At 41.3% G+C, this 22,925-nt stretch overlaps 1 protein-coding gene across 7 annotated transcripts in view; it reads left to right on the plus strand.

The window, feature by feature from the left end:
* Window positions 1-22,925, plus strand: part of LOC126076906 (sodium/hydrogen exchanger 9B2-like) — a 298,466-nt gene that overhangs the window by 27,284 nt on the left and 248,257 nt on the right. For 6 of the 7 annotated variants that reach the window (XR_007517617.1, XM_049885606.1, XM_049885607.1 and 3 more), the window contains 4 exons: window positions 4,910-5,080; window positions 9,647-9,789; window positions 10,687-10,814; window positions 21,039-21,214. Coding sequence is in view for 6 of the 7 variants with exons in the window: in XM_049885606.1 (XP_049741563.1) it covers window positions 4,910-5,080; window positions 9,647-9,789; window positions 10,687-10,814; window positions 21,039-21,214 (618 nt within the window). In the remaining variant the exon portion in view is untranslated. The remainder of the gene's footprint in view (window positions 1-4,909; window positions 5,081-9,646; window positions 9,790-10,686; window positions 10,815-21,038; window positions 21,215-22,925) is intronic. The other variant, XM_049885611.1, reaches the window with a different exon arrangement.

The following is a 22,925-nucleotide window of genomic DNA, read 5'->3' on the forward strand; positions in this document are numbered from 1 at the left end:
TTCCCTGTCTGGTTTGTCTTCTGGTTGCTCTGCACAGTGTTCTAGTCTTGGGTTGATACATGATATTATTGATTTTCTAACCAAAGAACTCCCTTTAGTATTTCTTGTAGTTTTGGTTTGGTTTTTATGAATTCCCTCAACTTGTGTTTATCTGGAAATGTCTTAATTTCACCTTGATATTTAAGAGACAGTTTTGATGGATATATGATTCTTGGCTGGCAATTTTTTTCCTTCAATTTTTTAAATATGTCATCCCATTGCTTTCTTGCCTGCATGGTTTCTGCCGAGTAGTTCGAGCTTATTCTTATTGGCCCTCATTTGTAGGTGACTTTTCTTTTATCCCTTGCTGCTCTTATAATTGTCTCTTTATCTTCGGTTTTGGCAACCTTGATTATAATATGTCTTGGTGATTTTCTTTTACGATCTACCTTACTTGGAGTTCAATGAGCATCTTGGATAGATATATTCTCATCTTTCACAATATCAGGGAATTTTCTGCCAACAAATCTTCAACAATTTTCTCTGTATTTTCTGTTATCCCTCCCTGTTCTGGTACTCCAGTCACTCGTAGGTTATTTCTCTTGATAGAGTCCCACATGATTCTTAAGGTTTCTTCATTTTTTAAATTCTTTTATCTGATTTTTCTTCAACTATATTGGTGCCAAGTGATTTATGTTCAAGTTCAAAAATTCTAGCTTCTACTTGCTCAATTCTGCTCCTCTGACTTTCTCTTGAGTTATCTAATTCTGTAATTTTATTGTTAATCTTCTGAATTTCTGATTGCTGTCTGTCTATGGATTTTTCCAGCTTATTAAACTTTTCATTATGTTCCTGAATAATCTTTCTAATTTCTTCAGTTGCTTTATCTTTATGTTCCTTGGCTTGTTCTGCATATTGCCTCATTTTCTTCCTGATATCTTGAAGGGCTCTGTATATTAAACTTTTGTATTCTGCCCCTGGTAATTCCAGGAATGCAGTTTCATCTAGAAGATCCCTGTATTGTTTGTTTTTGAGAGCCTTTTGAGGTGATCATGGTCTGTTTCTTTTTGTAACTTGATATTGACTGTTGTCTCGGAGCCATCTAGAAGTTATTGTATTAGTTTATGCTTGCTTACTGTGTCGTAGCTGCTTGCTTTGTTTTGTTTTGGTATACCCCTATGGGTTGCTTGAGTGAACTAGCTTGATTATTTTTGCCTTTGGAGTTCTGGTGACCTGTCCTCAGCTGGCTAGAGCTATTATCAGGTATATCAGTCTAGGAGTCCATTCAGTTTTCTTGTACGACTTCAGCTCAGGTTTCTAGGTAGCTGATATCAAGTGTGTGGTACAGGCTCTGTCCTGCAGTCTTAGAGGGGCAGGGGTGATAGGCATATATACCGGTATCTGATTGCAGCCGGAGGTCACGCTCTGAACAAGACAGGGGGCTGAGAACCGACCCCCAAGTGTCTCTGAGGAAAACATGTCTCTATTCCCTAGAGCGTGCTGGTGGGTCGGTTCTGCAGAGGGACCATGGGCACCAAAAATTTTTGGCTGTAAGGACTGGGAGGTAGCAGTTATCTTTGGACCACTGTCGCGGGTGGCTGGGTGACCTGAGTGGAGCTATCAGTCCTTAGGTCCCTGATGTGGGTAGGTGAGGACCTTGTTTAATAGGCAAAGCAATGTCAAATTTCAAACACCCACCTCTCCACCACACAGCTGAAATGGTTGGAGTTTGCCAACAAGGGCCTTTTCTCCCGAAATAGGCGCACACGGGTCCATGCAGAAGGGAAGGGTGCTCAGGGTCCACGAACGGTTTATGCCTGGACCGGACCTGCTTCTATCCTGAGCTCCCCCGGTTAATGGAGCTAGCAAATTATCTTTTCCCCCCAGTTGCAAATTTTTTTCCTTCCCCAAGGCTGGGAGGATGGGTCTAGGTGCTCACCAGGGTCTACCTCAGGTCTAGGGATTCAGCCGCTGAAGCCAGCTTGGGGGCGGGGGGCGCGGTAAAATATACGCAAGTACTTAGCTTTTGCCGAGCACGCAGTTCTTCTCAGGTTCCAGAGGTGTGAGTGGGTTGTGTGGCTGGCTGCTTCTCCCTGAGGAAACTGCGGCTGAATGCTAGGACCAGCCGGCCACCGCCACTGCCGCCGCTCTGGGAATGGTGCCTGAGGGCTCCCCAAGATTCAGTTCCAGTAACTCCTCTCCTTTCTGAATGACCTCTTCCTCCCCCTGCCCCTCAGTTCGTTGTCTAAGCTTGTCTTTGATGCTCAGGGCTCCCAGCTTGTCACAAATATACTCCTTTCACTTGTTTTTTCGGGTCTTTGTTGTAGAGGGCTCGACGGAAGTGTCTGTTTATTCTGCCGTCTTCACTCTGCCTTCTCATGAATCCTCATTTTATAAGTAAGGATCTTGGTTTGCAATTCAGCTCAGTCCAATACAGCTTTTATTACTAAAAAATTTCTGAGATTTTTCTTTGGGAATTTATGTCAGCACTATTTTGAATAATGTTACAATTGAATTTGGTCTTTGGAAGCATCCAAAGGCTATTCTGATATCAATTCAATGAATAAAATGATATTCAGATTCAGTAATACCATTTTTTTGTTGTTCAAAAAAGAAGTGCGTACATGTGTATGTGTTGAGGGATGTGTAGTATAGCAGGGGAAAGAAGAGGGTTTTGAAAATTTAAAGACAATTTCAAAATTATTTTGAGGAATAATAGCATCAGTAGTGTAAATATGTGATGTCTTAAGGTAAATATGTTGAAGAATGTAGTACATTTGAGCTAAAAATTATGATTACTGAAAAAACCAGACTCACTTCTTTATAGTTATACTTGACGTATGAGTTCTGAAAAAACATTTTTCCCATTCTCATCTGGGACTATGGGAAAGCCAAGTATGATGTTGTGTTTCAGACTCTAGATGTGTTTTCAGTGAAATTAGGTTAGATTCTAAAAGCATGGGGGGAAAAATCTCAAATTTTATTTGAAACAAAATAAATATACAGGTTCAAAAATATACACTAGCTAACAAGGCAATAGATAATTTTATACCTTTTCTGTCCTTTTTTATTATTATTTTTTAACGTTTACCATTCAGATAATTCCACTGTTTCTGGTTAAAACCATGACAATAAAATAGATATGACTTGACATAAGGAAAGGATGAAAATGAATGATATGATTTGGAGACTCAGCTTTTATAAAAATTCTATAATCATTGTCCATAAGGCTGCCTGAAAAATGAGGGTTGGTGTATGTAAACACACCTTCACTTATTTTCCTGCACTTTTGTTCCTCAAGCTTACAGTACTGCTCTTGTCCTATACTCCTCCCTGTGCCCATTCAGTCTACACTAAGTATTCTTTCTTATGAAGTAATCTTACATGTGAAAATAAGATTTTCCAAAATTATAAATGAGAAGTTAATTATTAACTGAATTAAAAGCAATTTAGAGGAACCTTATAAGTATTCATTTTCTATGTATTTAGACTTACACAGTGCTTCACAGTTTACAAAGAGCTCTTCATGACTTACCTTTAGCAAGCCCTATCCATGTGTATGGAGCCCTGGTGGCACAGTGGTTAAGAGCTCAGGCTGCTAACCAAAAGGTTGGCCATTCGAATCCACCAACCACTCCTTGGAAACCCTATGGGGCTGTTCTACTCTGTCCTATAGGGTCACTATAAATTGGAATTGATTCTACAGCAACTATTTTTTTGATACGTGTGTATATAAATATGTAATTTATGGAAAATTAATTTATAGGTAAAAGTAGAGGAACAAATCCTTTTTCCCTCTGGAATGTGGGCTATGATTTTTTTCCTTCTACTTTTTTTTATGGTTTTGATTTCTTTAATAACTTTTTATAATATTAGAAATATTTTCATAAATTTTGTTTCCTGATGGTGACATAATACTGTTATTTTATACATTTTATATTATTGTTTATTGTGAATTATGTGCTGCCCAATGTATCTTATATTATTAAAATTTATGATAAACAATTTATCTTTTATATTGGAAGCCCTGGTGGCATAGTGGTTAAGTGCTACGGCTGCTAACCAAAGGTCTGCCAGGCGCTCCTTGGAAACTCTATGGGGCAGTTCTACTCTGTCCTATAGGGTCGCTATGAGTTGGAATCGACTTGATGGCACTGGGTTTATTATTAAGATGTATAATATTAACTTATGTGTTTTCTATATATATATAAAAAATAGAATTGTGTATATATAAATATATATGTGTATATATAAATATAAATCTTAGAGTTAGTGAACAAGCATTATTAAGACCATTTTGATTGAAGAGCACTAAACTAGATGTTGGAAGAAAAATTGAAGCCAGTTCATGCAATTAAAGAATTTATAGTCAAATTAGAGGGTCAAAATATATAGTTGAGAATAACAGGAAATACAGCTGTTACTCTAAGACTTGAAAGCAAGCATCTAAATGCAGTAAATTAAAATGTATTATAGTCAGTCACGTATATGAGACTAATGGACACACCAGCCCAAAAGCAAAGTGAGAAGGCAGGAAGGGACAGGAAACCTGGACAAACGGAATCATGGAACCTGGGGTAGAGAAAGGAAGAGTGTTGACACATCACCGGGTTGGCAACCAATATCACAAAACAATTTGTGTACTAACTGCTTAATGAGAAACTAATTTGCTCTGTAAGCTTTCACCAAAAAAAAAAAAGAATGAAATGCAATATAGTAAGACCCATATCTTGAGACCTGAAAGAATTGTTTCTTGAAAGAAATGAGAATGTTTTAATATACAGTTTTCTAAATATTGGTAGTTTCTTTAGCTACTAATACATTCATTACTTACTACTCAATACTTATTTAAGAAAACAATTTTTAAAAGATATCAAAGTCTGCATATGATAATTTATTGATAGAAACTAGTTTTCCTGGTTTATTTCAGTTGTCATGGTTGTTCTTCTGTGGATGGTAGTTTGGTCAGTTATCAGTGATGGAATTCTCCTTGGAGGAAACCAATTTGAAATCATAATCCTGTTCTTTTGTGCCTTCATTGGAGGTCAACTGTTCAGGCTCATTAAGTTACCTACATTGCCTCCACTGCCTCCTCTTCTTGGTAAGTGCTAACCATGTTGTCTTTTCTTCAGAATAAATCAAGTTTTTTAAATAGTAGTTTGGAAAGTTTTGTGTGAATAAAAGCTCATTTGGTGTGCTAGAACCAATTTGTACCAGCTTGCAAAAACCAATATTAAATTTTGAGGAATTTTGTGAGCCCGTTGTTAAACATTCTATTTTAAAATATTAGATTATATAAACTTAAAATTAAATAATTTATATTAAAGAGCAGTAAATACTCAAAATTCATCACTTCCTAATGATTTTACTGCATTTTCGCCTTATCTGTGCCCTTAAGACTATTTGTGTCTGTTGTATCTTAATGGCGGAAACACCCTATGGTGGTGTGCTGCTGTGCCTCTTCCCAGCTCCACATTCGGTGACACCATGTTAGTGGCTTAAAATCAGCCACATTGGGAGTATCTATACCACAGAGTCAGAAAATGCCACAAATCAGGATTGATACATTGCTTTTGTGATTGTTTTGTCAATTGTCTAGATTGAAAATGTTATGGAGAAAACATTAATAATTCAGATTAAACTTAAAAGTGTGTCATGTCTGTAGCCTTTTCCTTGTGAATAGCACAAAAAAATTGAGGATATTTTCTTCTAGAATTCAAAAACTAATTTCTGATTTGGCAAAGAAGTCACTCACTTCATTGACAAATGAGTGAAGTTCTGACATATATCTTGTTCCATTTTCATCTTATGCAGTCACATAACCAAAAATACCAACTAACAGTCATGGTGAAGCTACACTTGTTCATCAGTGATGTGAGTGACTTCTTTGCTGAGCCAGAGAGTATTCAAGCATTATTTGTCAACTGAATTTGTCAAGTCACGGTTCAACTGCAACAGTCGTTGGTTCTGAGTTCAGTTCAACAAAAATCAGTGAGACCATCCTATTAGAATCCACTGGCTACATAGAATTTACAGTAAAGAGTATTGTATATTTGTGAATTGTGTGCTGCACAATGTATCTTTTATATTATTAAAATGTATAATAAACTTATGTACAAATGTAAAGGCGCATACAGTTTTGGAGAGCTGGTTGTTAAGCATTTAATAGGACACCTCTGGGTCTATTTAAAATATAATATCATGGTCTTAAAAATTAGACAGAAATGTGCTTCCAGAGGCAGTGAGGATGCCCACCCAGGACATACATGCAAATTACTCTTAAAACTAGCTATTATGCCTTTTATATTTCTTTTTAAAATTCCATTAATTACAAAATTTTTCAATTTACTGCTTTCAATTTATCACAAAAAGTGTTTTATGTTCTTTTCTAACAGATTTACTATTCACTAAGTTTTTTTCAAAAACCACTTACGTTTTACACATACATATTTGCACACATTCCCCAAACTAAAAGCTGTTTTTGTGTGTGTGTGTGTGTGTGTGTGTGTGTTAGCTTATGCTAGTGAGGAAAGTCAGAGTTGTTATCTTAGGCCAAAATTACTTGCTTTTGAATTTGCGGTCAGCAGCTGAAGCTAAATGTAAAAAAAGGAGTAGAATTATTTATATCTTACTATGAACTGTTTCTCAATATATTTTTAAGTTTTATGTAAACTGAAGTTATTTCACTTAACTATTTTTCTTCTCATGGTTATTTTTTGTTCCCTAAAGTTGTTTATAAGGAGCCCTGGTGGCACAATGGTTAAGTGCTCAACTGGTAACTGAAAGGTGGGAGGTTGGAACCCACCAGCAGCTCCACAGGAGAAAAAACCTGGCAATCTTCTCCCCTAAAGATTACAGCCTAGGTAACCCTGTGGGGCAGTTTACTCTGTCCTATAGGGGCAGTTCTACTCTGTCCTATATAGGCTCACTACGAGTCTGAGTCAACTTGACAGTACACAACAGCAGTATTATAAATTGAATTATTGTTAAAATGAGTTATTTCCAATTAAGCCTGTCTACTATAAATCAGGGGTTGACAAGCCTGTGTACTATAAATCAGGGGTTGACAAGCCACCTGTTTTTTTGTCAGTACAGTTTTATTGGAACACATCAAGGCTCATTTGTTTACATATTATGTGTGGCTGCTTTTGCACTATAACAGCAGAGTTTTGAACTTGTAACAGAGACTGATGGCCCTCAAAGCCTTTTATCTGGCCCTTTACAGTAAACGTTTGCTGACCCCTGCATCTGTAACAATGCTTCTCAAACTTTATCGTACATAGGAATGACCTTGGGGTTGTGTTAAAATGTAGGTTCTAATTAAAGAGGTCTGAGATGGGGCCTGAGATTCTGCATTTATGATAAACTCCAAGACCACGCTCTAAGTAGAAAGATTATTAGTTCTCAAGTCTGGCTGCACATGGGGGTCATCTGGGGAGTTTTTTTAAATGCTGATGCGTGGGTCCCACCCCCAGAAATTTTCAATTCATTAGTATGGAGTACAGCCTGGGTAGAATTTTAAAAGCTCTGCCAGATGATGCTAATATTATAATACGCAGCTGAAACTGAAGACCAGTGTTCTAGACTCTATGGAAATGTTCTTTACTCCTTAACTTCTCTTTACCAAGACAAGTCTATTGTTGCAACAAGTAAAAGATACCACACTGGAAAGAGAAAAAGCTTTGCATTGATCACGTAAAATCTCCCCAAATAACTGAAAGTATTGTGAAAAGTACATACATGATATATCTTATGTTGCTTTGTATAGTGTTACACTTGTGATGGAGAAAGCTTACCTTTTTTATGATATTAAGACCAGTGTCCAAGGGCAGAACATTATGTGAATCCATGAAGAAAACGCATATTAAGACACAGAATACGTGTGATGATTGCCTGTTCTATATTTTTAAGAGTTTATCAAAATAATTGCCAGGGATGGGTGATGAGGGAGTGTTTTTGTTTGTTTCTGAAATGAATGTGAAACAATTTCCCTGAGACACTTTTCCCTTCCCAATGGCCTGGTTTTGCTTTGGCAGGTGTCCCCTTCCTGCCTCTCAGCCCATGGTGACCTCTCCCTTGGTCGAACACTGTCTCTGGTAGAAAAAAAAAAAAAAATTGGGGAGTATTATTTTCTCTAAAAATTTGTGTTACAGAAATTTTTTAAGTAGGCAAAAATTATCAATATGTAGGCAACCTTGTTTCAGCTACTCCCAAGTTATTTTAAAGCAGATCATTATTGAAAAAAAAAAAACTGCTTTTGTACTGTATTTTACAGAGTCTAAATTTTGCTGATTATATCCCAGTGGTGGCATTTAGCATGTTCCTCTGTCCCTTTTACATAAATTTATTGTTGATGAGAAGATTTGTTTTTGTATGGCCTGCAAAGCCTAAAATGTGTGTATATATATATATATATGTATATATATATATATATTTTTAACAAGGCTACTTCACAGGGGATTCATGGGTAATAATGTATGGTCATCTCTTTTTCTCTTATATTATCAGCCTTGATGATTAACATCTTGATTCTGTAATTCCTTAAGCACTGCAACTGTGGTGTAATGGGTTTCTTTTATGCAGCCTTTCTGGCATGGTTAGCAGTTCTTCCAAAAATGATTGGTCGAGCTGCAGTTGGCCAGGTGATTGATCTGTTTGCTGTCCATCTAAGCAGCTTGCAAGGATTGGTCGGTTTGCTGTCTGCCTAAGTGTCTTGTAATCCACCTAATAGAATTAGTTTACCATCCTGTGAGGACAGCCACACCTTGAAATTGACAAGTTTTCCTATATAAGCAGTCAATCTCACAGAGATTTCTTGGAGACCTCCTGATTTACAAGAGCTTGGAGAGGAGCACGACCTTGGGACCCAGGGTCCCTGCACTGAGGACCTCCAAGACTCAAATAAAAGAGCTGTAATATATATATATATTTTTAATAATGACCAAGGGCTATAATACTGAGCTAATAACACTAAAGATGGAGAGAATGTCAACAAGGGCAGCGGAGTGGAGAAGCAGAAAAACATCGGCAGTGGTGCAATCAGCAGGAACCACGAGACCAGCAGACATAGTGTCTAAAATACTGAAAGCATTTGGTGAATGTTGAATGGATGAATGAAAGAAGAGTCACTAGCTGACATGAAAGGGCAGTGATGTCCATCCCATCATAATTCATCAAAGCCTTTGCTTAGAAGCAAAGTAGGTTAGGCATTTTTAGATTATCTGATTCGAAGGTAAAATGGAACCCATCTAAGTATTTGTTGATATTTCAGGTAACCTGACATAGCACATAATTTCAGGAACTGTTTGCTGTTTGTACCCAAAGGAATGACTGAATTGAAAATTGCAATAAAAATTTTATATTTAGAATTTGACCACAGTCTTTCCAAATGCTGCATTCTCTTTCTCACTTTTTAGGTTCAGGTATTTTGGGGGATATATATATTTTTTAACTATCCTAATCTTTTTAATCTGTTTATCAAAATCTTTTCTTTGCCCCTGTACTTTATTGTATTACTTTAATTTCTTAAAATCTTCATTTTATCCAAGGACTAAGCAAAAAGGAAGTGGTTCCTAGGATTGTATAGTCGTCTCTTTCACATCTACGGTGCTGAGAAATATTTTCTGTGTTTGGAAACTAACAACAGAGTTTGACTTCTCCATTCAAGGTATGCTGCTTGCTGGGTGTCTCATCAGGAATATCCCAGTCGTCAGTGATAATGTACAGATTGAACACAAATGGTCTTCCATTTTGAGAAGCGTAGCCCTGTCTATCTCACTGGTTCATGCCAGCCTTGAAGTGGATTCACAGGTATGAGGTGGGGGTTTCTAATTACTGAACAGGAATTTTACTCCTCCAATACTGCGAGTGTTTATAATCACTGAGCTTTACAGAATGGATGTGGACACTTTGCATGACAATCTTAAGGAGGAAGTAGCAGTTATTTCATACAGGACTGTTGTGCAGCTAGTACCTTATGCTTCACAAGACCTCAGAACATATTCCTGTGCTTTCTTGGAGAAAGTGAAGTGGGGACAGCACCAAGAATAAAGGCTCCCTTTCTCTCTGACAGAGATAAAGGCCATAGTTATAAACTACAGTCACTGAGGGAGAAGACTTCTTATTTTTGGTGTGTAAAGCCCTATATACATGCTTAGGGTTAAGTATTCTGGCTCAGAAGACTTCCTAGTGTATAAAATGAGACTCACGTTTTAGTTTTGTTTTGTTTTCCATGTATGTTATGAATGCAGGAATAAGTGTTCTTGGGGCTATCATGAACCAAATGAGGCTTTTCGCCCTAGCCTCACTGTGGGGCCACAGATGATAAATAAAGCTAGTACTGAGAGGGTTAAGTCAGCTAGTGTGGGGATTATGAGCACAGACTCTGTCAGCTGCTTGCCTGAGTTGAAAACCTGGCTCTACCACTTGCCAATTTCATGACCTTGAGCAAATTACCTTGTGCCTTCTTACTGGAGGACATCTGGAAAATGCTGCCTATCTCAGTGTGGCCTTGAGGTCTAAATAAATTAACTCTGAAACAGAATACTGAAGTGTTTACTAAATAAAACTCATTACCTGGAAGGTTTATGTTGACTCATACATGGTCTGAATGCTGAAGAAAAAATTTAAGATTGTCTCATGCCTCAAGTCTATCTTCTCTGCATGTCTTTAGAGAATTATTTTAGTGTGTCTATCTTTATATTTCAGGCCCTAAAGAGGTTGAAGGGTGTTTGCATGAGACTATCCATGGGTCCTTGTCTTGTGGAGGCGTGCGCTTCTGCTCTTCTTGCCCACTTCCTGATGGGCTTACCATGGCGATGGGGCTTTTTACTGGGGTAATGATTTTTCTTTGTCCATATGAAAACATGCACAGATTTTAGGCCTTTCTATGGTTCCATACAAGAGAATGTATATTAGCATTTACTTAAGGACATCAGAAAATACAACATAGACTTTCCAGCATAATCTAAATACCCTAACTTTAAAATATATGTTTCTATAGGCTCTAACTTTAAGCTAATTGAAGAAGTAATGGTCTTTTACCTACCCCTGGTTCCATGCTGATGAGAGAGATACAGGATCTCACCATAAGTCTGTACAAAGAATAATAAACACATCAACAGTCATCAACACCTAGGACTGTTTTCCTCCTTCCTTGTCACCAGACTGTTGTGATTTGGTAGTTCTGCTGTCTCTTCTTCCTGTTGTCAGTCCTTACTTCTCGTGATTAAGAACTATGAGAAGTAAATAAATAGCAAAGCACTTAGTATTCAGTCCTAATAAGGAGATAGGAAGAGTCCCTCGGTGGTGCAAATGGTTAAGCTTAGCTGCGAAATGAAAGGTTTGAGATTCCAGTCCACCCACAGGTGCCTCAAATAAAGTTCTGGCCCTCTACTTCTGAAAAATCAGTGATTGAAAACCCAGTGGAGCACAGTTCTTTCTTTTTTTTTAATCTTTAGATGAAGGTTCATAGAACAAACTAGCTTCTCATTAAACAGTTAGTACACATATTGTTTTGTGACATTGGTTACCAACCCCTGACATGTCAGCACTCTCCCTTCTCAACCTCGGTCCTGAATCACCAGCTTTCCTTACCCTTCCTGCATTCAAGTCCTTGCCCCTGGGTTTGTGGCCCCTTTAGTTTCATTTTGTTTTATGGACCTGTCTAATCTCTGGCTGAAGTGTGAACCTCAAGAGTGACTTCATTACTGAGCTAAAAGGGTGTTTGGAGTCCATATGTAACCAAAGGAGGGTTCTTGTCCTATTAGCTGCTAGCAATAAGATGGGTGCCACATCACCAGTTGCAAGGGAAGCAGAAAGTGGAAATTTATTGTTTGCACAACAAGGAGCAACATGAGGCCTAGCAGCCAAAAGACCATGAGCTCCTTGCCTCAAGAGAACTTGGAGCTTTTATGCCCTCAAGTCCCCAAGGGGCAGGGATTTGCCCTCAAAATCCCACACCCTGATCCCTCCTATGCCCTTATTTGGAGATCCAGGTACTGAGCCATGTAGCAAAGTAAGGAGCCCTTTGCTTTTTAAATGGGCTCAGAAACAGCTGTATGCCAGAGAACATCTTCTCCAGGGAAGTTCAGGTCTGGGGTCAACCTTGGGGCCACGGCTCTTTAGGTCCTGTGCATACACCAAGATCCTGGTTTATGCATGTGCGGGATTCCAACGCCAAATTCAAACTGCAGTTAGGGCTGTGGTGCGGCTGGGCCAAGCTGTAGCCAGAAACTGTGGCTTGGCAGGCTGTGAGGGAGGGGGGAAACTGGTGAAGCAGGGAAAGCCTTGGCGATGGCTTCCATCCCCTCAACAGGTTTCTTTTAATCTTAAAAAGGGTTTAGGGCCGAAGATCTCATCTTCTGTAGCTTCTTCCTGCTGGCCAGGGCGTTGGCGTAGAACTGGGCTCTAGCTGGAACCTCTGGGGGGTCATAGGTTGATACCCCTGTCGCAGCATCAGGTGGAACTTCCGAAGTCTGGAGGACATAAACTTTACTAAAAGGTTAAACATACAAAGTCCTAATACAAGTAGCAGAATGACCATGACGGAGGGTCCTAGAAGAGGAAGAAACCATGTTAGGCTTGGGATTGCTGCCTTTATTATATCCAGACATCTTGTGAAGTTGGGCCTTGGATGAACTTGTCTAGCCACTTAGCTTTCTCATAAATCTTTTTCACGTTTACCTCCACATCGCTGGAGGTGTTAACGTAAATGCAGCAAAAGGTGTTGGTTACTGCTCAATCACCCTCTTGTACAGCTAGCAAATAGTCCAGAGGTATACAATGGTCTAAGACCGCTGTCGCCAGAGAGTCAATGCTCTTTTTTGATCTTTGACATCTCAAGCTATGGATTGTGCAGTACTTTCTATGGATAGGGTCAAGTAATGAAGGGTGGCTTCAGGATAGGCAAATTCTCACCAAGGTGTCAGGAGTCCTACTGCTACACCTGCCCCAGCCAGAATTAAACCTAGTGCTCTCTTTCATCTATAACATGAGGTTTGGTTAGAGACCTGGAATATGTGGACACTGGTGCCCAAGGGCGATGAAAATCCTAGGGAGCATTGACTGGTGGTCATGACAGGGTCGATGCAAGGTATTGCCCACCCAAAATCTGGATACTGGTGAGCTGAGCTGCTGCTGTTTGGATATGAGCCAGATCCACATATCCAGATATATCCATTGGGAGCACATAAAGATTTAGTAATGGTGCAGTTATTGAGGGTGGCATTAGCCAGCTTGAGCTAAGCATTGCTCTGTAAGTTTGGGGCTAAGGAAACATAAAGTTCAGGTCAATATATTCAGCACGTGGGGCTTTGGTATTCTTTTCTGTGGCATTGTCAATGTGCTTTGGAGGTAATTGAGTGTGCCCGGGGGGAAGGCCTCATGTGGTCAGGCAAGCAGTTGTCAAGGAGCAAACAAAAAGTTCTTGGGAAATTCCTGGCTGTCTTCCCTCAGTAGATGCCCCTGTGCAACAGACTTAGTTGGTCAGTTTAGTCTGGAGACAAGTTATCTCACTTCTGTTGTCTGAGACTTTAACGTCAGGGTTGGTGAGACTCCAGATAGTTTGTTGGACTAAGTCCCTATTGTAATTAGAGGAATTAAACTCTTGGTCAGTGGGCGGTGAACAGATAGGGTATGGTTTTCAACCCAGGAAACGTTAATCCCATATATGGGAGTGAATGAAAGATGGGCCCAGAGAGAGACCTATTGTGTGGGAAATCTAGTGGTGTTTTTAGTAGATGGGGGCACCTGGGTGTAATTGGTGACTAGGACTGCTTCTATATAGTCTTTAGTTCTGGTAGGGGGTGTGAAACAGACCCGGTGATCTTTTAAATGGAGAGCATTTGAGGTGCTTATGAGATAATTACCCTGCCATTCTGGGGGCCCTGCCTCTCCCCCAGAGAGACATAGGAAATATACAAGCAGGATATAAGGCCACATATAGGTGGTAAACATGAACAGAGCCATGAATAGAGCTAGTCAATAGTTAGTCATTGAGCTCAGAGGGAATCAAGCACCAGATCTTACAGAGCAAGAAATCTATTATTATCCAGAAGACCAAAACAACCTGCACAATCACCAGGGGATGACAGTCAGTTGGCACAGTTGTCTATCACTTTGAATCCTCTGAAACCTGAGTCTGTCAATTATCACTGTTCTGCCAATTCTTACTGTTCTGCAGGGCTTGTTGGTTGATACCGTGAGTAGGAGCTGGCTTCGTGCGAGAGTGGTGGATCCATGCTCCCTTTAAGTTAAATTAAGCCATCCCACAAATTACAGTGGAGTGGACACCCATACATAAGCTCAAAAGGTTTTACCTTCAGTTAGGTTTGAGGTGTAACCCTAGTCCTGAACAGAGCCAAGGGGAGGGTCTTAGCCCATGTTAATTACGTCTCCTTGCAAGGCTTGGCCTGGTGGACTTCAATAGTCTGGTTCACCTTTTTCCCTGCAATCTCCTGGAACATATTCCTGGTACTTGGTCCCCTCTGACATTGCCGAGAAGATCTTGTTGCCTTTTTTTTTTTTTTGTAAATAGTAGTCTTTAATACTGAGAGAGACCATACAGAGTGACAGGTGGTGCAGAGCCTGCTACACACAAGTCTCTAAAACCTGATCCAGTAGCAGAATAAATATGTTTACATTTAGGTTTTTCCTGGACACCCAAGATGTTCCAGCCTGGAGCCATCTTTCCCTTTCTTCCTACCTGTCTACTTCCTTCTCTCGCTGTTCTACTTCTTTTCCTTCTTTCCTTCTCTGACTTTTCTTCTTCCCTTTCCATTATCTCTTCATTCTTGCTTTCTACCCTTTTACTTCTCTAAGTCTCTTCAGTTGTTTCTTCCCTGCCTGGCCCCTATTTCTGCAACTATCATGAAGGGGCCTTATAAAGGTCTTCTGTAGCTTGTGGCAAGCTAGAATCAGTCACTACTACTGGGGTCACAGTTCTAGCCACCTGCTTGGCCTCTAAATCGGCCCTTTGGTGGTCTTGGACCACTACTGTATCTTCCTGTTGATGTCCTTTGCAGTGTACCACTGCCAGAGCAGTGGGGAGTGACACTGGCTCAAGGAGTTGCAAAATCTATTGACTGTGTTCGATTTCTTTATTGGCCCAACTTATAAGCTTCCTTTGCTTCCACAAAGTCCCATGTACATGTAAAACTGACAACACGTACTCTGAATCTATATAAATGGTCACCCACTTGGACTTGGCCAAACACAAGGCCTGGGTCACCTCAACCAGCTTGGCTTTTTGGGCTGAGGTTCCATTTAAGAGAGCGTTTGTCTCGAGGACCTCAGTGTGGCTGACAACTGTGTAGTCTGCTGTCTGTCGGCCATCCTCGACCAAGCTACTCCCACTTATGAAGATTTCTAAACCGGCGTCTGCTAAAGGTTGATCTTGTGGATCTGAACAGCTGGTATGGACCAGGCCCACTGTCCAGAAACAGTCACAGTGGACAGAGTCTTCCAGGAACAGAGTAGGGATAGAGTGGCCATATCTGGAGCGGCAATAGATTAAGCCAATGGGCTGGGATTATCAACCAGAGAGGAATGGTGTTGAATTACTCGGTGCTTGCTCTTTCACTTGGGCCACTCTCTCTTCCAGTGGCCCTCGTGCTTACAATATATACACTGGCTCTTTCCCAGAAGGGGTTGAGGTCAGGCCTCACTGGGGCCCACAGATCTCCCCTCAGGGGGCCTAGTATGCACAGCTGCTGCTGGTAGGGCAACCTGGTGCTTCCTGCCTTTGTCTTCTCTGTTGTTATAGACCTTGAATGCCAACCTGACTAGGTGTTCAATACTCATAGTTACTCACCCCCTCTATTTTGTGAAATCTGTTCCCAGTGTCCAGGGCACACTAAAAACTGTCTTATAAAAATACTATTGACCACATGAGCTTTTGCTGGATCCTCTGGATCCCAATCAGTATAATATCTGAAGGCTCTACAAACTCTTTCGAGGAAAGCTGCAGGATCCTCATCTTTACACTGTTTAATTTCATATACCCTACTCCAATTTAAGAGCTCAGGCATTGCACCCCTAAGGCCCTCTAAAAAACAGTCCCGATAGTGGATGAGCCTGCCGTGCAATTATGTTCCCAGCGGGGGTCTTGAAGGGAGAAGATGTCTTGACTGCATCTCTGGTTGGTTGAGCATCATGTCGCCTCTGGGCTTCCTCTTGGGCCTTGTCTAAGACCACCCACCCCTCTTCTGAGGGGAGGAGGGTGCTTAAGAGAAATTGACAGTCTGCCCAGGTGGGATCAAAAGACTTAAAGATGGCAGTAAATAGCTCTTACAATTTCCTTGGTTTCTCATGACATCCTGAGGTGTTACTCTTCCAGTTAATCAGGTCTGCTATGCTAAAAGTAACCTGACATCTATTCACTGCTGGAGTTGTTTGGTGGAGCGGATACTGGCCAAGGGCTAGCCCTCCCTGTTGGCTCTGTTCTGGCTTTGTGGCACCCAGGGCCACATTTGTCCCTCGATAGCAAGGGGTGAAGATGACAAGGGAAAATTCCCAGAACATCTGAACTGCCATCCTTGGTTAATTCTTCACCCCTTCTCCCCTGGTACAGGTCCTGGAGGAGAGCCGCATGCTGCTGCAATTGTAAGGGCTGTTCATCATTAGCCCTGGGGTCGACATGGTGGGCTTTCTCTTTTTCCCACAATCACAACCAAATTTATCCCAGTTCTTTGAAGTACACCTTAAGGGTGAATGCTTTGAAATGCTTTTAGTATTATCCATGTTCTTACACCTACACACTCAGGCGAAGACACGGGGACAGACAACACTGGTTCCAATGCGTTCAGACAGAAGGACGCCCCCCAACCTAGAGGAATGCCCAACAGACAGGCAAAGAATATCAATACAAGAAGGACGTCCCCCAGGACCCTGAACAAAACCAAAACCAAAGCCTGAACCAAAACCAAAATCAGGACTTAACCAAAATCAATGACCATAAACTAAATTATCCATCTTCTGCTGTCAGAGAGCAGAGATAGAAAGAAAGGGAAAGAAAAGAAGAGGGTGTTCAGAAAGAAAGATTGTCACCAGTGTTGGGCCACTCTGGAGAGGCTTAAATACCCTCTATCAACTGCTGATTAGCCTTGGGTGGTCACAGATGGACAAAGATCGTCGCCGATGGCGGGGCGACCTCCGGAGTAACAAGGACAATATTGGCAGGGCTTCAGTCCCTCTTATGGCTCAGACCTGCAGATTTCTTAGTCCTGCCTCAACCTCCCCAACCATCGCTGATAGCGGGGTAACCTGATACCCTTGGTGTCAGATGGGGCAAGGTACCCCAGCTAGGCTGAGGTTGGGCCCCAGGGCCACAACCTCCCACTTCCCTCATTTTGTCTCAGATGGGGTCTGGTCCTAGGACTGCGCTGTTGCCACCCTCTTTGTTGCCTGGCCCGTGGGGGGACTGTACCCTCCCTCAAATGACCAGTGGAACAACCTGGTTCAGAGGGTAGTGCTTAACCAATTTCTGATTATCTGAATTTGGAGGCCTTTTCCGTCCAGTTTCTGTTCCCAGCTGTGGTGGGGACCTGGTGGACTTTTCCTGGGGCAGGGATCGCGGTGGCCACCTGACACTCCTTACAGACCAGATGAGGTCAGACCACGCCTTAAGGGGTTTCTGGGGTTCAGATACTCACCACGCATGTTTCAGAGTCCTTGGGTTCCAACAGAGTCACCAAAATCTGTAACCAAACAAGGGTTTTTGTCCTGTTCTGTTAGCCAATCTAAATAAGATGGAGTCATACCACCAGTTGCAAGGGAAACAGAAAGTGGAAGTTTATTGTTTATGCAAACAAGGACCAACGTGGGGCTTAGCAGCCAAAAGACCATGAGCTCCCCACCACAGGGGAGCTTGGAGCTTTTATGCCCTCCAGTCCCCAAGGGACAGGGATTGGCACCCAAAATCAGCCACCCTGATCCCTCCTATTTCCATATTTGGAGATCCAGGTGCTGAGTCTGTAGCAAAGGAAGGGACCCTTTGCTTTTCAAATGGGCTCGAATGTAGCTGTGTGCCGAAGAACATCTTCCTCTTCGGCAAAGTTCAGGTTTGGGGTCAACTTCAGGGCCACAGCTCTTTAGGTTCTGCACGTGTGCCAAGATCCTGGTTCATGTATGCACAGGATTCCAGTGCCAAATACAAACCGAGGTTAGGGCTACGGCGTGGTCCAGCCAAGCCGCAGCCAGAAACCTTGGTTTGGGAAACTGCAGTGGAGCCGGGGGAAGCCCTGGCCGGCAGCTTTACAAACTCTTGGGGTTTCTCCAGTCTTTGTCAGGCCAGTAAGTCTGGTCTTTTTTTGTGAGTTAGAATTTTATTCTACATTTTTCTCCAGTTCTGCCTGAGACCCTTTATTGTGATCCCTGTCAGAGTGGTCGGCGGTGGTAGCCGGGCACCATCTAGTTGTGCTGGACTCAGTCTGGCGGAAGCTGTGGTAGTTGCTGTCTAGTAGTCCTTTGGACTAATCTTTCCCTTGTGTCTTTGGTTTTCTTCATTCTCCCTTGCTCCAGACAGGGTAAGACCAATGGAGTATCTTAAATGGCTGCTCACAAGCTTTTAAGACCTCAGACGCTACTCTCCAGAGTAGAATGTAGAACATTTTCTTTATAAACTATGTTATGCCAATTGAGCTAGAAGTTCCCCAAGACCATGGTCCCCACGGCCCTATGCCCAGGAAGTAATTCACTGCCTCAGGGAGTTTGGATGTGACTATGGAGCTTCGATGACCCTGCCCTATACAAGTTGTACTGGCATCCCCGGTATTGTGTACTGTCTTACCCTTCACCAAAGTTATGACATGTCTATTTAGTGTGTTTCCATCCCCACCCCTCCCCTTCCTCGTAACCATCAAAGATTGTTTCTTTTTGTGTGTAAACCTTTTCATGAGTTTTTATAGTAGCAGTCTCATACAATATTTGCCCTTTTGTGATTGACTTATTTCACTCAGCATAATCCCCCCCAGATTCATCCATGTTGTGAGATGCTTCCCAGATTCATCATTGTTCTTTATCATTGCATAGTACTCCATTGTGTGTATGTACCATAGTTTGTTCATTCATTCATCTGTTGACGAGCACCTAGGTTTTTGGTGTCTTTCTGCTATTGTGAACAATGCTGCAGTGAACGTGGGTGCGCATATGTCTGTTTGTGTGATGGCTCTTATTTCTCTAGGATATATTCCTAGGAGTAGGATTGCTGGATCATATGGTATTTCTATTTCTAGCTTTCTAAGGAAGCGCCATATCATTTTCCAGAATGGTTGTACCATTTTGCATTCTGTGGAGCATAGTTCTACTGTGACACCCATTAGGTGGCCTTGAGTTGGAGTTGGCTCTATAATACCTGGTTTTAGTTAAGTAGGTAAAAAATGAGAAGTTCTTACTTGTCATGGTTTAGACTCTGGCGCTATACTGCCTGGGTTCAGATCCCAACTCTGCAACTTTCTACCATGTGACTTTTGGCAAATTACCAATTTCTCTGGACCTCGATCCTTATTTGTAAAATGATGATTATGATTATGATTAAGTCTACCTCATAGGGTTGTTTTGAGAATCAAATTAGTTAACACATGTAAAGTACTTAAAATAGCGTTTGGCATGTAAAATGCTCCTTGCCGTTACTGCTGCAGCTTCTGTTATTATCACTGTCATCACAACCTCCTCCTCCTAATCTGTTTTCTTCCATTACGTACCAAGTCCTGATAGTGTCACTGGCTTCCAAACCTCATAGCATGAATGTTTAGTTTAAGAAAAAGGCAGATTTCTGGGTCTTAGCCCCATGAGGTCTTCTATTCACCAGTTGCCATCGAATCGATTCTGACTCATGGCAACCCCATGTATGTCAGAGTAGAAATGTGCTCCATGAGGGGGTATGAGAGAGCAGAAGGGATCAGAAGCTGGCTGAGTGAACACAAAAATAGAGAGTGGAGGGAAGGAGTGTGCTGTCTCATTAGGGGGAGAGGAATTAGGAGTATATAGCAAGGTATATATAAGTTTTTGTATGAGAGATTGACTTGATTTGTAAACTTTCACTTAAAGGACAATAAAAATTAAAAAAAAAGAAATGTGCTCCAGAGGGTTTTCAATGGCTGGTTTTTGAGAAGTAGGTCTCCAGACCTTTCTTTTGAGGCTCCTCTGTGTGAACTTGAACTTCCAGTTTTCAGTTGACAGCTGAGCGCATTAACCACTTGCACCACCCAGGGACGGATCTTCTATACCACTCACAAAATAATAAACAAATCATATATATAGCCCTGGTGGCGCAGTGGTTAAGAGCTGCTAACTCAAAGGTCAGCAGTTCGAATCTACCAGCCGTTCCTTGGAAACCCTGTGGGGCAGCTCTATTCTGTCCTATAAGGTCACTATGAGTCAGAATCTACTTGATGGCAATGGGTTTGGTTTGGTTTGATACATACATATGTGTGTGTGTATATATATATACACATACATACACGTATGTATATCATATATATATATATATTTTAAGGCAATCTAAGCATTTCTATTGGACGTTATCTATGGCCACACTTTAAAAAGCAGTGTTTTGTGCCCCGAAAGTGTGGCCCCCAGACACCCTTTTAGCTCAGTAATGAAGTCACTCCTGAGGTTCACCCTTCAGCCAAAGATTAGACAGGCCCATAAAATAAAACAAGACTAAAGGGGCACACCAGCCCAGGGGCAAGGACTAGAAGGCAGGAGGGGACAGGAAAGCTGGTAATAGGGAATCCAAGGTCGAGAACGGAGAGTGGTGACATGTCATGGGGTTGGTAACAAATGTCAGAAAACAATATGTGTACTAATTGTTTAGTGAAAAGCTAGTTTGTTCTATAAAACTTCATCTAAAGTACAGTAATTAAAAACAAAAACAAAAAACAGTGTTCTGTGGAATTTGTGTGTATGAGTTTCTGCTTTGGCACTTGTCTGCCATGTGAAAGACTGTAGGTAAAAGTCTACAAAGGGTAGCCTCCAAACAAGTAGAGGTTATTATAATTAAAAAAAAAAAAAAAGATATTAAGATACTATCAGAAATGTTTAAAGTACTGCCTGCTTAGTTTTGTTTTAGGTGCCGTATCTCCAGCTGTTGTGGTGCCTTCAATGCTACGTTTGCAGGAAGAAGGCTATGGTGTTAAAACAGGTGCCCCAACCTTACTCATGGCTGCTGGCAGCTTTGATGACCTTCTAGCCATCACTGGCTTTAACATGTGCCTGTTCATAGCATTTTCCACAGGTAACTAGGCAGTTCACAACATACTGTTCTCTTGCACTCTAGAGACATAGATTAAAATGTTATAAGCCTAGCATATTTGCTTGATAATTGATAAAGTCAAAATAAAAGTAGAGAAAACAACTCCAGGAGTTCTGTACCCAGAAGGACCAGTACGTAACTTTACTCCCTTCCTGTCTCTGGAGATTGGCTGTTCCAGAGTCTGCAAGAAGTGCAATAAGGGGGTACAAAGTAGTGAAGTTTCAAGAAGGAGGAGAACAGCTTCTGCGTGGAGGGATCTGGGAAAGTTTAATCTTGGAGACAACACGAAGGATGAGTAGATTTTCTTCAATGAGCACGAGTGACAGAGCCATCCAAGCAGAAGAAACAGAATGCTTTAAAAGAGGGACAGTTTCTGTCCCCTCATCTTTAGCATTTCATCGGTAGTGATAGAAATGGTTTCAATGGGTTTTACTGATCCTTGCAAATAAGAAATACTTAATTTGTGTCTGGTATGGACGTATCTTGTTTTATGTAATAATAGAAGAGGAATTTAAGACATTTTTTGACACGCTGTTATTTAACACCTTATTACCCTTTAAGGAGTCCTGATGGTGCAGTGGTTAAGCGCTTGGCTACTAACCTAAAGGTCAGTGGTTTGAACCCAGCAGCCACTCTACAGTAGAAAGATGTGGCAATCTGCATCGGTAAAGATTACAGCCTTAGAAACCCGATGGGGCAGTTCTACCCTGACCTGTATGGGCGAGATGAGTTGGAATCAACTCTGAGCCAATGAATTTGGTTTTGGGGTTTTTATTATCCTTTGGCATTTCTTAATCTTACCTTCTAAGATTGAGAGAGAAGATTTTTAACCTATACTATTGACAAAGTGTAATTGTAGCCTAAACTTAAAAAAAAAAAACCTTAGCCTCAGATTATTATGTGGGAACCTTCTTGGAAAGCCATGCATTCTCAGTTTCTCCAACTCCTGTAGTTATCGTCCCGTTTTATGATTACGTATAATTTATGACAGTTACCAGAGCATGACCTCTTCACACTGTCCCAGGGTCTGCCTTCCAGCCCATTCCTGCCTTCCAGTGCCTGCTGTGTATACTGGCAAGTTAATCTTCTCACAACATTGTTTTCATAGCGTTACCTCCTGTTATCTCCTCAAGAACCAGTGAGGATCCCTTTTACCTATTAGGTCAGTTGTACACTCTTGTCCTTATTTTAACTCTACTGTACCTTTCCAAACTTATTTTCTCACTGCTTTCCTGGTACATACCTTTAAATCAATCATTCTCACGTTAGAAATACTTGGGAAGTTTTAAAGAATACTCATATATGGGCCCTAAACCAACCAGCAAACCAGTTACCCTCGAGTTGATTCCAACTCATGGCAACCCCTCGCAGAGTAGAATATCTAGTGCTCCATAGGGTTTTCAATGGCTGATTTTGCAGAAGTAGATCACCAGGCCTTTCTTCTGAGGTGCCTTCAGGTGTACTTAAACTTCCACCTTTTTATTAGCAGCTGAGTGGGTTAACTGTTTGCACCACCCAGGGACTTCCTTAAACCAATTCACTCAGAAACTGAGAATGGAAACCAGTGCAGTCAAGATTAAGAACTACTGCTTTAGAGCAACAATGTTTACATTAGAATAACGGGGGAGGGGGAGGGGGAGGGGAGAGAAGAGAGGTGGGGGGTGTCAGGGCTGGGGTTTTTACAATCCAGAGT

The sequence above is a fragment of the Elephas maximus genome, chromosome 5 (genome assembly GCF_024166365.1).
Source record: "Elephas maximus indicus isolate mEleMax1 chromosome 5, mEleMax1 primary haplotype, whole genome shotgun sequence".
NCBI lineage: Eukaryota > Metazoa > Chordata > Mammalia > Proboscidea > Elephantidae > Elephas > Elephas maximus.